General features: G+C 40.4%; 1 protein-coding gene across 2 annotated transcripts; it reads right to left on the bottom strand.

Moving 5' to 3' along the window:
- Window positions 1–4,974: 4,974 nt before the first annotated feature.
- On the bottom strand, window positions 4,975–8,643 carry LOC311050267 (beta-1,3-galactosyltransferase 1-like). 2 transcript variants are annotated; one of them, XM_084064279.1, is made up of 2 exons: window positions 8,539–8,643; window positions 4,975–6,870 (listed from the first exon to the last, which is right to left on the bottom strand). In XM_084064279.1, exon 2 carries the CDS (start codon window positions 6,744–6,746, stop codon window positions 5,610–5,612), a length of 1,137 nt encoding a protein of 378 aa, XP_083920405.1. In that variant the 5' UTR covers window positions 6,747–6,870; window positions 8,539–8,643; the 3' UTR covers window positions 4,975–5,609. The 2 variants fall into 2 exon arrangements, with proteins under 2 accessions (XP_083920405.1, XP_083920404.1); XM_084064278.1 differs by lacking the exon at window positions 8,539–8,643 and adding an exon at window positions 8,188–8,520.
- Window positions 8,644–16,237: the final 7,594 nt, after the last annotated feature.

Here is a 16,237-nt window from a genome sequence, read left to right as displayed (position 1 = left end):
AATATAGGCTGTTGTAGACCTATTAGTAATGTTGCTAGGCAAATTTAGCCTTAAAAAAACTGTATACCTTCATGGTACTAAAGTGAAAGTGTCTCTGTTTGGCATGTGTGGCATATTGCACACCGCTCTATACTGCTCACCTGTGGTCATGTTGTAAACATTCTAGTATGCAAAGGTTGCAAGTTGCATAACGATGCAATGAGAATATATATTTTTTTTTAAACAGAGGGGGCAGTGCAAGTCAGATTTTGTCACTGCAGGAGTGAGGACTTGAAGCACTTGTTCAAGTTCATGCAACTGATGGATGTGTATCTGGGGAAAAAAATCATTAGTGGCGCTCTCAAGCCCCACAATGAGCTGTTCACCCTATACATCCAGACTACGGCCGGAGTGCCTGTGTGTTCTGCCTGTGGATTAAGTCTTACGTATTTACCTTTTTATGATTTTATTATCCTGTCTTGTATTTTTTAATGTATTTATATGGACCTGAGTCTGCTAATAAAGATTGAATTGAATTCAAGTACAAGTAAGAGTAGAAGTACAATTATTTTATTTATATATATATACACAGTATATATCAATGCATTGCTGTAATGTTTTTACAATGAATTTATAGAACCTTGTAAGCGATGTAGTTTGTCTTTGGTAAACACAGTAAGCATTTGAAAATGAATGTTTTTTTTTATGTCTGCATTTTTCATCACATAGACTTCAGATAAGGCCATGGGGTGTTCTTGGAGTTTTTTCAGGCTGATTCAGCTACTGATCAGACTTGTTCTCCTCCTGCTGCCGCCATTACCGTGTTTTGTTTTGAGTTGAAACAAGAACTCAAAAAGGTGGTGGAGATGTGGATAGGTTTGTGTGCCTGGATGACGTATTTCCGCTTTCATGTAGATAGAGGGTTGTTTTTCCGGCCAAGGACCCCTTAGCTGGGACCCCATACTGTACATTCTTATTTTTTAGAATGCTTTCCATTCTGTCATACAGAAACGTGAATGGTGCGTGCATTGTGGCCTTGCATAGAACTTTAAAATTCTGTTCAGCTCACAAGCCAGACATCGTCATTGAAATTGTCAGCCAGCTCTGTGCAGTTTTGGGGAAGTAAAAACTCCTGACTAGACACAACTACAACATGCCAGACAACACTGTTCTGTGTGATAGCCATCGAACCTCAGAATGGTGAAGTAGAGCAGTGTGTTCTTCATAGCTTCTTCACAGCTTTCATGACATCTGACAATTCAGCACTAATGTCTTTGGCAACGTTACGAGTGACTCCCTAGTCCCTGTGTAGCATGCAATTTAACCTGTAACCAGCATGCAGTGTTACACAGAATCAAAAACGAATCAGGTGCACACCTAGGAGCCAACCAGTGCTTGAGCACCTGCCTGTTTGCTTTCGTAGGAGAAATAGCCCTTCTCTCATTTAAATATCGGTCTTGCTGAACCACAGTTGCTCTCCACCCTGCTCTCATTCAATACAATGTAGGTTAGGTCGTTTTGTTTTGTCACCCTGATAAGTCTGAAAACGTTTTAGTTGAGCATGGCAGTCTCCATGTTTCTTGTTAAAACCAGAGTATAAAAGGCACGAAAATAGCAAATTTAGTTGTCAGCACTCACTATGCAACACTTTTAAAAACACCCAGCAGAAGAAGGAGATGTAAACATTTCTCAGACATATGTATGTGTGAAGTGTGGTTTACATTATAGGACATTATGCAAGTAACACTGTTCAAGGTTCTGTTGATTTTTATTAGGGCTTATCTATGAATCATTATCATTCATATTTGTAATTATATGAAGTAGGCTATGTACACTTTTACTAGACTGGGTCTATATTGTTTAACTTATCTGTTGCCTAAATTTCTACAGTCCTCCACACAGTGGGGGTTTGGGGTATAGTTGGGTAGCATTTCTTAAAATGTATATTTGCCAAAGGTATGTTGGATTCATGCATATTTTCAGACATTTAAAACAAAACAAAAAAATATCAGGAAAAAAAATGGGTGGCCCCCCTGCAGTGACTCAGAGGACCGCCTAGGGGTCACGGACCCCCTGTTGAATACCCATGATGTAGATCCCAGTGCAGAGTGTGTACTGTGTTAGGTTTCCTTCTTTGAAGAACACAGCGTGTGGCCAATTGCATTTAAGGGGAAAAAAGAAGGAAAAAAAGTGCAGCCTTCCTAGAATGTACTTGAGTAAAAGTAAAACATTTGTCTTGGAAATGTGCTTGAGTGAAAGTAAAAATTATTTAAAAAAATAATAATATACTCAAGTAAAGTACAAATACTCAAAATCTGACCTTAAGAACTCAGTACTCAAGTAAATTTACTCTGTTACTGTCCACCACTGCATATAGGTGTATATACCATTTACTATAATCTCAGCACTAATGTGATGTTAAAATCAGGGTTTGATTTGTAAAATAAAATAAAATAAGAAAACAAGGGGGGATGATAGGGGATTGTATGACAAATAAGTTGAGACATTTAGGAAGATTTTGGAAAAAATATTTTTTTGGAGGGAATCCAATTTTTGATGCCTGGATCAATGTGGTTATTTTCTTCAATCAATTTGTTAAATAGTGATATTATCAAACATATAAATATCAAACATGTCAGACAGTCTACATATCCCAAAAGGAAATGCATGTATTTAATTCAGTCTGACCGGCCATAAAAATGAATGACTAGAGGGGGGATATAAAAAAACATTTTGGATTCCCCCACATCCCCACAGAACATCCAAAATGTAACCATTTTTTTAAAGCCAAACCTATGCTTAACACACACAACCCTAACCCTAATTACTATGTTGTGTTCTAATTTGGTTGGACCAATGGACTGGCTGCACCAATAACTTCTGTATTTGCAAGCTTGTGCATTACAAGATGCCATTAGTAAAGGTCAAGAATCTCTATAATTTCCTTATTTTCCATATGAATTATGGAATTCAACATTATCTCCTCAACATTCTCTGTAATTTAGGCTAAAATGTCGGCTATCGTTATCCAATATCATATCTTAGTCCTTCAGTCACTACCGATGAAATATTCAGTGAACTAATAAGGAGTAGCCTTACCCCAGAAACATGGTATTTCAGTCATTTTCTACTATGTCAATAAATAGGCTAATGAGGCTAATGAACCTTTTAACCAACTTGTTAACCAGAGTCCCCCACTGCTTTATACTAGGTCCCCTCCTTTTTTGCTCTACACTAAATATCTTACTTATCAAGCTCACCACGCATCGCAACAATGCGTTGTGAGCTTGTAGATCTGCTATTTTGTGTGCCCCCAGACTAGGGACATTACGGTTCAGTTCTTCTCCCTCCACTGGTACATTAGGTGTGGCCTACACCTAGATGCACCACAGTTAGCCCACTGCACTGATGTATTTATGTATGTACCGTAGTTTGTCTTTGGTAAACACAGTAAGCATTTGAGAAAAAAAAATGTTTATGTCTCTGTGTGTGAGTTTTTTCAACATGGACTTCAGATAAGTCTGGCTGTAAATTAGAAAGTGTCAGGTTAGAGTTCAATGGCGTGAATATTGTCATTTATGTCAAGGAACATTGTTAGCTGATCAATGTTTCTTATTCTGATGGAATGTGGCTGTATGGTATATGCACATTACATTTATGGACAGTGATTTCAATTGCAGGGCCTGATTGACTGAAACAATAATTCAGGCTGTGTATGAGACATACACATACAGTATATGTGCAGAAATGCGCACATGCAGAAATGCACACACACACACACACACACACACACACACACACACACACACACACACACACACACACACACACACACACACACACACACACACACACACACACACACACACACACACACACACACACACACACACACACACACTTTTTTCCCACTGATGAAAGCTTAAAGAATGCTCTTAAAGGTCATTCATTGTGTGTACATGTTTGTGGCAGATATGAAACTATCAGCTCTGTCTGCGGTATCTGGAGTAAAGCACAGTCAAGAGGATGTGGTCACAGTGTGAACTGCCTCTCTGCAATCTCTGCAGCTCTCGTGCTGTATGTTACAGTATGTAGGCCTACTAGCGCTGATTAGGAACTTTGATATTCTTGCTATATGTGTTTTATTTTTACCAGCATGCAACGCAGGTCTACAAAGAGACTGAGCACTAGTCGATATATTCTCGACATATTTTCGATCATTGGCTGTCCTTTAAGCCAATAGGGAGCCACAAGCAGTGTTGCCAGATTCTGCAAAATAAATAAGAAACCAAGTCTATGAAAACAAGCTACACACACACACACACACACACACACACACACACACACACACACACACACACACACACACACACACACACACACACACACACACACACACACACACACACACACACACACACACACACACACACACACACACACACACACACACACACACACACACAGGAAAAAATAAAGCATGCTGGTATACATGACTGTGTGTCTTGTTATTGAAGTAACAGAGAGAAGGTCATTTTATCATCTACTCAGGCTTATGTGAACACCCCAGACAGTTTTTAAGTTGCTCGATTCAGTATTTAGATATTGGTATTCATTTTATCAGACACGCCCCCTTCCTATACAAACCCATTATAACGTCAAACTCCATTTTAACAATGTTAGATTCATCGAAAACACCCGTCCTTGGTTTTGGTGACTCATACTGCCCACCTAATACGTGAGGGGGCCACTTTTTCATTTCTTTTATTATCATTTTTTTTTCTTACTTTTAAAAATAAATGAAAAAAGTTATCTATCATGGATAAAATGGAGTTTGAAGTTACAATGGGTTTGTATAGGAAGGGGGCGTGTCTGATAAAATGAATATCAAATATCTAAATACTGAATTAAGCAACTTAAAAACTGTCCGGTGTGCTCACAAAAGCCTGAGTAGACGATTAAATGACCCAAAACCAATTTGAAAAAGTTGAAAGTTTGAAAGTTTATTTCTCACATCTCAACTTGACACGTGTAAAAGAGTGGGTGAAATTATCTACCCGTTATAATAACGAGAATAAAGGGAAAAACTAAATAAAACAATATCAATTATCTACATATGTGTGTATTCAAAAACAACAACAAAATACAAGTGCAAGTAAGAGATATCAGCAGCAGGTATCAAATGGGTTCAGATTGACCTAAGTGCAAAGTAAATTTATCGTCAAATGACCTACCACTTACACATTCCGAAGGTCCTTGCCACTTACAAGTGATCTTGCACTTGTAAGTCGCTTGCTAAATGCCTAAGTAAGTTGTAAATTGTAAGTAGCCTGATGTTTTAACCATTTCCTGATATGACGTCATTCTAGGATGTGAAAACAAAATAGCAAATATTAAATAATGTTTTCCTGAGTTTCCCTGAATGAAATATGCAAAACAGACTTTCACATCCACCAGATGTCTTTAAATTCTGGAAAACGTCCCTGTTGTCCAACATGAAATGTAATGTAACTAACCGGCAAGAGAATTGCAAAAAATAAAGAGTGAAAGAAAACATCAGCTGGAGAGTAAAAGGGAAACAGCACGTTCCGCCTTTCAAAATGTTCATTGTCTCTATTCACGGTGCTTGACTACCAACAATAAGGACCTGGTCTTTTAAAGTCTTTCCAAATGTTCATACGATCCTCCATATTTCGATTAGTTGTGGTGGCTATTAACTTGGAGAAAGCACAGCGACTATAAGTCACAGGAAACACTTGAAACAGATACCAGTTTGGGGGGTCGGTGGGTGGTATACCCAGGTATCTCATACACAACCCCAAGTATACATCCTCAATGTATAAAGCTTTAACATGTCTAGATGCTTCCACAAGCTTTCTAGGCAGGTCTAAGGACAAAACGTAACCCAGTCCTAATGCATAATGAGGATATTGTGACTCAGGGAACATATCAAACGGTAGGTACCATTTTGAGTGTGGGTCTCTCAGAACTGCAGCCCCATGTGCGACAAGTCCAGTCATATATTTGTCTTTCGGAGCTCTCAACAGCATATCGACCAACTTGGGCACATTAAGAAACATGTCTGAATCAATCTTCATGGCATAGGAGGCCATGGAACAGCGAGAGTCCAGCCACTCCAACATCACCATGGTCTTGATGGTTAGGTTCTTGTAGGAGTCCAGGAAGTCACTCTGTAGCATGTCCTGGTGCTCTCTGCTCTCCTCCAAAACTTGCTGTTGGGTTTGTTCTGCCTTTTCCCCCGACGGCTTTCCCAACAAAAAGAACAGACTCACCACTTTGCCCAACACAGGGCTTTCGCCACCCCATGTTCTGCGGATGATGTCACGATCGGCTCTGTTGTGGGGAGCCACCTGCACGACCAAAACCACAAAAGGCTTCTGTTGTTTACATTTCTCTGGCTCATCCACAGTGAAGTGATAGTGATATGGATACTCCACTAAGTACGGTCCTGGAGATACATAAGGAGGTGGTGTAGGCAGCGTTGTCCGTGGAGTGGATACTGTTGTATTATGTACCACCGTTATGGTTGATAATGTTGTAACATTCATCTCCTCAGGTTGTAGGAAAACAGAGGAGTTGGTCATAATAACTTCCCCATTTGTTTGGGATTTGAATATTGTGCCCATAGCATTTTCCTTGACGTTGGGAGATGCTGTTGTGAACAGGCCTTTGTATGGCATCCACCATGTTGTTGTGTTGTTATAACGTATCCACCATTGTGGGCTCCAGTCTGCTGCCATTTCCATGACATTCACATTGTAAAAAAATAGAACTGACGTCACAAGCAAAACGAAGCAGAACCAGCGCTTGCACGGACAGCTGCAACTCCTGCCACTTTGAGCAACCTTCCCAGCCTCCACCTTAGTCGTGCTGAAAGGAAAGAGCACATAGCGACATAAACAGCTTTACCTCAGCACCATAGTGTTCTTGAAATCATGACCACACCATTACACCAGGCAGTGGTAAATATAATATATTAAAATACACTGCTGCCAGAATAATTGGTCTTCCCATACCAAACCTCACAAAACAAAGAACTACATCAATCACCACCTTATCCTAATATGGTAGTTCTCTAGGCGCCCACATCCACCAACCATTGCCTTGGGGGGTGGGTGGGTGTGGGCTCCAAAGCAACTCGGCCCACCCAAACAAAAATTCAAGCCAAGTTAAGTAAACTTTAAAACAGAAGTTACCTAAAGGCACTGCATAACCCTTTTTAAGTTATCTATCTATTGAGAACCCTCAATAGAAATTGAGAAACCGGCTTTGTGAAATACTTTACGGATACTGATTAAATGGTTGCACAGCTGGCAAGAGTCTCAGTTCAATCTGTCATCAGGCTTATGTTCATTATATTTGTGCAACATAAACTGCTAAAACATTACAGCCACTAATTATAAAAATGTGAGGACAATAAAAAACTGCAATTAGCAAGTGCCATTGATTTGAGAATTCTCAGTCGCTCTGTGTGTAATTTCTTTCCTTAGCGACATTATTAAAAGCTGAAAACTTAAATTAAATGTATTGTTTGCTGTAGTCATAACATTTTATTTAGGTAATGGTGTGCCCCTGATGTAACCAGATTTGATCTGCAGGGTAAAGTACATGTCCCTTCTCGGCTCAGCCCCAAAATATTTTTTTCCTCAACGCCCCCCAACCCCCAGTAGCCTATCCACATCCAGCCCAGACACCCCCCCAACCCCAAGGCAGTAAACCTACACTGCAGGTGCATTGGTTAGGTAGCATATACTTTAAGGAACATTTGGGTCTAAATCCTTCTTCACACACATCACTATCATCATTATATCCGCAGAGGGTCCCCGGCCGAAACATTTTCTATTAAATTAAATTTAGATTTTAATTTAATTTAATTTCAACTTTGCTGAGCAAGACTTAAATTTGAAATGTATTGCTATAAAGTAGTCCTTACTCTAGGTCTCTCTTCTATAATGCTGACATGCTAATTCCTTCATGCAAATATTCATGACAAAATAATAACAAGTCATTCACCCCATTATACAGTAGAAAACATAACAGATTGAACAGACAGATGTAACTTGAGAGCAACAAGTCCAACTTGTTTGTGATGCTTCATCAAACTATTCCTAATGGCTCCAATCTCCCATATCTACCTAAAATAAAATATGTTTTATTTAGTGGTATATAAAGAAGTGGCATACATACCTTCCTCTGCTGTTAGCAAAGCCATTTTCTAACATGTTGAGTGCCTCGTGTGCTTACACACCGTTACAGTGATCGTTCCTTTCCTATACGGTGCCAGACAGTAATGACTGCAGACAGTATGTTGTTCTACTGGTATAGCCAGTTTTTCATCCTCACTTCAAACCTCTATGTATACAGCCACGATTATTGACACACTCTGTGGTTTGGCAGGGATGCTGGTTAGATGTAGCTGAATGTGTAATAGCCATTGATAAGGCATCACTTCAAACTGACCTTTAACTTCTTCCTTTTTGACCCATTCAGTGTCTATCCTGTCAACAGCACAAAGGTAGGAAATAAGATATTACAAACCAGGCTGTTTTTTCTTCATGGCTGCAAGCCTCACACCAGCAGACCTCAGTGTCTGGTGGCTCAATCTACTACTGTGTTAAAACCACAATGTAGAAGTACTTCCTATGTGTCGTGCGTTACCATAGAATTGTCTCTCTAGAGTTCCCCATTTTAGTCCCCATCTGGATATGTAAATCATTACAGGCAACCATGGAGCTCACAGGTTTGTACCTGCACTGACACCCCGCCTCTATTTGTTTTCCGCAAATGACACAGGTGTTCAGGTTTCACGTTTCACATGTTGGTCCATGTCGTGTAAGATGTGGTTGTAATATAATCCCAAGAAGGAAACAAAAAAAAAATTAGTGCCTGTTATTGTTATGTCTATTGTGGTTTTCAGTACTGATTATGGTTCACATAGTATATGTATTGTTTTGTTATATGTAAACATGTTTATCTGACATAGATCAATTACTAACTAAACGGTATTCAACTTGTCAGTTAATTATTACATTAATGGGTTATGTGTTAGTCATATAATTCACTTCACTCAGCGTTTTGTAGTTGTGTGGTGCACCAAGGATCCTTTTGGTCCAGAGCGATTTTTTGATATACTGCAGATTCTTTAAAATATTAACATCCTAAGGTCATTTAAACTCATAAAACAGGTGTTTGTTATTTATATGCCCACACACCCCTGGAATTTGAACCTTAGATTGTGGGTGCAAACAGAACACCTTGCTCTTGCGTGTTCTGTTTGCTCTGTCAAGGGACCCTGTCTTGCGGAAATTGTGGATAAGATGGATTGTGAGACACAAATGTTAGTTTCCAAATATTAGTCATGTCCTTACAAGACATGAAAAAGTACCTGTTCTGTAGAAAGAATCTGATGCTTTAAGTCAGTGGTTCTCAAAGTGGGTCCGGGGGTCGCCAGTAAAATGAGTTAATATAGCATCAGAATGAGTTTAACCAGTTTCAACCTATATTGGCTATCGGCTATTTGAAATAGCAGACCCACAACCTTGTATATCTATTTCGCTATTTTCAAATAAATCTTGAACATTTTGAAAAAAAAATATCTTCAGAAGGGGGTCTGTGGCCAAATATATTAATGTGGGGGTCCTCGATATGAAAAAGGTTTGAGAACCACTGCTTTAAGTCACAGCTGCTCACCTTGATTGTGTAAATATCTGTGAATTATATGAGGGGTTGATCCATGTTTCACAAAGTGATTATTCTATGGGCATAATGCACTTTTCAGTTTGTGGCATGTTGAAGACATGTTGAAAACATGTTCTGACTCCCCTGTAATTACTCACCCCAGCCCCCTGAAGTCAAAACATTTTCCACAGCAGTCCGAACACTCACCTCATCAGACTCTACCTCACCCCATTACTTGTAGGCTATATATTTATGATGATATATTTTAGGCTTGACCTTGACCGTCCGTCACCCCCTGCGTCTGTGGACAGCTAATCTCCGCTGGCTTGATCGCAGCGAAAACTGTGCACACACACTCCCTGGATGCCAATTTTTCACATGGGCCAGTTATAGCACCACCAGGAGGACACTTTTTGCAAAACACATTTTTTGACAGTACTCTATGCTATGGAGTTACATTTGTGTCTTTATTAACCAAACAAAATAAAAAGATTTGAGGGAGAAAAATTATAAACAAGCAAAAAATAATTTTGAATGAAAACTAAAAACTTTAAAAACATTAAAACAGCGAGCAAAACATTATAATGTGCAAGAAAAAACATTTATATAAACAGAGCAAAACATTATTTTGAATGAAAACAAGGTAAAAAAAAAAAGCAATCAAAAAATATATATTTGCAAGCCAAAAAAAAAGATTTGAAAGATAAGAAACACAAACCCTGGTGCTAGCCTATAGGGCAGTGAAAGGAACAGCTCCTTCTTACCTCCGGGCTATGGTCGATGCTTACACCCCTGCCCGACCACTTCGGTCTGCCACCTCGGGGCGACTGATTACCTCGTCACTCAAGGGTCCTTCTGGTCGATCTACACGGTTACGACTTTTTTTTGTTCTGGCCCCACAGTGGTGGAATGAACTTCCCACTGATGTCAGGACAGCAGAGTCACTGCCCATCTTTCGCCGCAGGCTGAAAACCCACCTCTTCAGGAAACACTACCCTTCCTCTTTGCCTGGCCTACTTCTTGTTAACTAGTTGTACGAACTCTTGTTTTATTGTTCAATGGTTTTATTGGATCTTGTTTAGTCGATACACTTATTTGTTTTAGCTCTTGCTCATTTGATTTTGCTATTTTGTCTCATCTGTTTAAGAAAGTAGGTAGCTGATATATTGCACTTTTACCTTAGCGCTAGGTATACTCTTGGTTGCTTGTTTTTGCAGAAAATGCACTTAAGACTTCTGGTGATTAGTGGTTTCGTTCCCTACCTATTAGTTGGGTCATTTATGGCACTTCCGTGACCGTGGAGAGCGAAGGTCCGTTTCTCAATGGATTTGTCATCTAGGAGGGTTATTAAACACATTTAGCCGGGGTGTCTTTTTTAAAACGGCGGGGAAAATTTGTGGGAGACCAAAATCCAAAATGGCTGCCGTGAAAATGAACTTTTTAATGGTTTGACCTACAATGATGCACAATACATGGTTTCAGAGCTTATTTTGGTCAAGGAATACATATATGGTGTTAATATAATGATTTGACCTATTGTCGACCTTCAAATGCAAGATGGCTGCCAATTATGAGCTCCAAAAGGGAGTTTTTTTCAAAATCGTCACAGAGCCTTCATATTGGGCTCAAAATAAGCTCTGCTCATGATGAGTTGAATAATATACAGTATAAGTACACAGAAGTAATCTCTGAGGTCAATAAAGTCAATGTTTGTGTGTAAACAGCAGTTGCTGATTTGCGGTTTCCCATTAAATAGGGTAGGCTACTGAGAATATGGTGTCCAGTTCATCCCATCACATTTTCATAATGAACCAAAAAGTAATTGTGCAGTATAGCCTAACATAAAATAGTATTATGTATGCAAAGCTAGAAAGGTTAGTTGCTTGAGTTGATTAAAGGTCAACTCATTTGTCACCCTTATTTTGTGGTATTGCTCCCTGTTTCCTGTCTGCCTAGTTACTGTTACCTGCCTTGTCTAACCAGTCTTGTGATTTTGTCAGTGTTTCCACCTGTGTTCTCTTACTCCCCCAGCCTATCCCTGTGTTGATTGTCTGTTGACTTCACCTGTGTCCTGTTAATCCCTGTCTATTTAAGCCCTGTGTTTGCACTGTGGTCTTGTTGGTCTGTAGTCCTGTGAGGTGAGGTTTTTAGTTGTTGTTCTTTGTGCTCAAGCATCTTGGACATTAGAGCGTCTGCCATTCCAGATCCCTTGAATCGCTTGTAGATGGCATAGATGTAGGACATCAGCTGGTAGAAAGTTACGAGGATTGGGAGGATGTCCTTGAACATTTCTGGATTCTCCGCCTTGAGCTGTGTTGAGCGTCTTATACTGTAGGTGGGCAGGTCACCAACAAGAAAGGAGAATGGAATATTCTTCTGCTGCATGGCCTCCACATGTTTCACCATTATGTCATTCACCACTGACTTGCTTGGAGGTTCATTGTAGGTTGTGTGGTAATTAGGCTTGCTCTTGTTGGGTGGTGGATGACAGCAGGACTGGGCACCACTGTATCCTGGAACTCGCTGCTCTTCAGGTGGTGGTCTTGTGCCATGATTGCCTACACGAGACAGTGCATGTATTACAGAGCGAGCACGCTGCGGAGCTGACCCATCCACTGGTGGATCTACCCTGGGACAAGCAGGTGACTCACTCTTGCTACCAGGGGGGCATCTGTACTGGCAAACCGTTGTCAGTTCTGCACACTTCTGCTTTAGCTGTGCAGAGATTTCATTCTTCTTGGTGAGCGTTTCAGCAGTCTCTTTGCCTGGTTTCTTTTCATTGCTCTCTGGCTGCATGTACATGACATTTGTTCGATGGACTCCTGTAGAGTCACCTGTCATAGTGTCAATCTTGAAGTCGTCATTGTCGATGATCACGATAGCTGGCTTGCTGTCTGCGATCTCATGTGGGCAGGTTGCTGATGCCTCCACATCCATCAGAGCCCAATGGTCATAGATGAGCAGTGTATCTCCATAGCTGATGCAGACACCGCTCTTGTGCAGAGTGTCTACCAGATCTTTACTCCCAGGTTGATAGCAGAGCTCCGCAGCGTGCTCGCTCTGTGATGCACTGTCTCGTGTAGACAATCATGGTACAAGACCACCACCCGAAGAGCAGCGAGTTCCAGGATACAGTGGTGCCCAGTCCTGCTGTCATCCACCACCCAACAGGAGCAAGCCTTATTACCACACAACATACAATTAACCTTCAAGTAAGTCAGTGGTGAATGACATAATGGTGAAACATGTGGAGGCCATGCGGCAGAAGAATATTCCATTCTCCTTTCTTGTTGGTGACCTGCCCACCTACAAGACGCTCACTGAGCTCAAGGCGGAGAATCCAGAAATGTTGGAATGAAGGACATCCTCCCAATCCTCGTACCTTTCCACCAGCTGATGTCCTACATCTATGCCATCTACAAGTGATTCAAGGGCTCTGGAATTGCAGACACTCTGGTTACAGCAGGGGTAGTAGTGGAGGGGTTGGTAGACCAAGCACTACGAGGAAAGAACTACAGACGGGGCGTGCGGTGCATACTGCTCTGGAGAGAGGTTCTTATCCAAAATCACTTGTCCAAGATTCTTGAGTACAAAGAACAACGACTAAAAACCTCACATGACAAAGGTCTACAGACCAACAAGAACACAATGCAAACACAGGGCTTAAATAGACAGGGATTAACAGGACACAGGCAAACTCAACAGACAATCAACACTGGGATAGGCTGGGGAACTAGGAGGACACAGGTGGAAACACTGACAAAATTACAAGGCTGGTTAAGGCAGGTAAAAGTAACTAGACAGGAAACACTGGGATCAAATACAAAAATACAAAATATGGGTGACCTTTAAATTCACCTCAATGATGGGATGGGATGAACTGGACACCATATTCTCAGTAGCCTACCCTATTCAATGGGAAACCGCAAATCAGGAACTGCTGTTTACACACAAACATTGACTTTATTGACCTCAGAGATTACTTCTGTGTACTTATACTGTATATTATTCAACTCATCATGAGCAGAGCTTTCATTTGAGCCTAATATGAAGGCTCTGTGACGATTTTGAAAAAAACTCCCTTTTGGAGCTCATAATTGGCAGCCATCTTGCATTTGAAGGTCGACAATAGGTCAAATCATTATATAAACACCATATATGTATTCCTTGACCAAAATAAGCTCTGAAACCATGTATTGTGCATCATTGTAGGTCAAACCATTAAAAAGTTCATTTTCACGGCAGCCATTTTGGATTTTGGTCTCCCACAAATTTTCCCCGCCGTTTTAAAAAAGACACCCCGGCTAAATGTGTTTAATAACCCTCCTAGATGACAAATCCATTGAGAAACGGACCTTCGCTCTCCACGGTCACGGAAGTGCCATAAATGACCCAACTATATGTTGAATGCACGTATTGTAAGTCGCTTTGGATAAAAGCATCTGCTAAATGACTGTAATGTAATGTAATGTAATGTAATGTATTAAAGTTGACTAACAAAAAACTAGTTTAGCTGGTAGAACTTAATCTCTTCCTGTCCTCAAGTATGGCCCTTTTGCTCCTGCAATGTAAGATGGAAGCACTGTCTGTAGCCTACTGATAAGACCCAATTATTGAAATCCCAAATATGGAATATACTTGGACCATGCCACATTTAATGCCCGTCTCAGGACTGCCAGTGCCACCCGCCAGTATTCGTACAGTGTATAACTTCCCAGTCTCCAGGTTTGCGAAAGTATAGCTAACCACTTTAACCCTGACATCCCATTTTTTAATTCTGGGCATGTATAGGCTAAAAATAAAAGAAAATTGCTGATCTACAAGTTCACAACATGCTGTGATGTGTTGTGGGCTTGTAGATCGCCCCCCCCCCCCCCCCCCCAACTAATTAAAACAATATTTATTTGATAAGTGGCTCGTTTTAAAATGTGTAGCGCTGTGGAATAGAGTAGACACTATATGGCACTATGACTATTATATTTAGGGCTAGGCCTATGTGATTTTGGTGATACTGATTACTCGTTTTGCATGTCCGTGGCAAAAATAAAATATTGATGGAAATGTCCATCACAAGCTTGCATGGTGATGACCTCTAATCTGAACAGATGACATGCCTTCTGTTTTTGCTCTTTTCATGCCCCATTTTTTCACTGTGGTCGCTCGCATTTTGTTGACTTTGATTATTTCATTGTCTGACCACACCACATACACACTCTACGTTGTCCTTTCCTAGTAAAAGAAAGAAGAAGAAACATGTTTTTTTTAAAGCACATTTTGCTATATTCACAGAATTGAGGCAGCTATAGCAATCATTTCTTTTAGCTGTCTTGTCTTCACCTGATGCAATTGTGTGTACAGGTACCATGTGCAATAGCACCGGCTTCGGATGCTGTCAATGCACTGAATGGGACATTATCACGTTTAATCAGACTATTGATTGATTGGTGTTTTGTCGTTATTCTGTGGGTTGATGAAAGTTGGGGCAAACGCTCACCCCAAAACATGATTTACGATTCTGTGCCTATCGGTACATGACTCGGACGGCGCTGGGTCGACTCAAGCGAACTTCGCAAGGTTCGGCACGGCAACAAGCTCCCTCAGTGGTGCCTCTCGTGGCTCAAGTTCGCTTGAGATGGCGCACCTCTGTCGCGGTCCAAAACTATACTTTACGCAAAACACCTACTGAGCCCCATCAGTAGGTCAGTATCTCACCTACTTAGACCCCCTGGTAGACCCCCTGGTATAATTTTTGGCTTGCTGTTTTAATTCGTTTTCATTCAAAATATTGTTTTGCTCAGTTTATATTTTCTCTCTCTCAAATCTTTTTCTTTGATTAATAAAGACACAAATGTAACTCCATAGGTACTCCTACAGATTGTGTCAAAACATAACGCAAATCGGTACCCAGTATCTCTATAGTCATTAAATGAAACAAGTCTTTCAGATTATTCATATTCCATCCTGATTGGCTAAAAATGTCTTCCAAAGTTTGCAGGAGCGCTTTGTTTTGAACAAAATGCCTCAAATCATGAACACAGCATGCAATTTCCGTGAAATTTTGCACTTAATCCCACACAGCCTCATGGTGGCGCTATAACAGGCCGATGATTCATGTTTTTACCTATAACTGCACCTATCTGTGTAACACTTTGTATGCGCACTCCTTTGAGGTCAAGGAAAAACCTTTGCCCTGCTTTTTTCACATCTGCCTTTTATAACGCCACCAGGAGGCAAAAAAATACCACTTTTTTTATATTACTCCTTCCAATTTCATCCAAATTTCACGCAAATCGGTACGTACACATGATCTCTATAGTCATGTGATCAAGACAGATCTGTTTGATTTTTCATATTCCATCCTGATTGGCTAAGATTCACATCTAAAGTTTGCAGTAGTGGCTTGTTTTGAACAAAATGCTGCAAATCACACATTCACACTATTTTGAGGAACAAATGCCACCCTTTTAACATTGGCCTGTTATAGCGCCACCATCAGGTCTAATTTAGCAAAACACATGTTTGGAACAAAATGCCTCAAATCATGAATACAGTGTCCGAT

The sequence above is a fragment of the Gymnoscopelus microlampas genome, assembly GCF_963454915.1.
Source record: "Gymnoscopelus microlampas genome assembly, chromosome: 1".
NCBI classification, from domain to species: domain Eukaryota; kingdom Metazoa; phylum Chordata; class Actinopteri; order Myctophiformes; family Myctophidae; genus Gymnoscopelus; species Gymnoscopelus microlampas.
The sequence above is the reverse complement of the archived record's forward strand: the minus strand, read 5'-3'. Positions and strand labels throughout refer to the sequence as shown.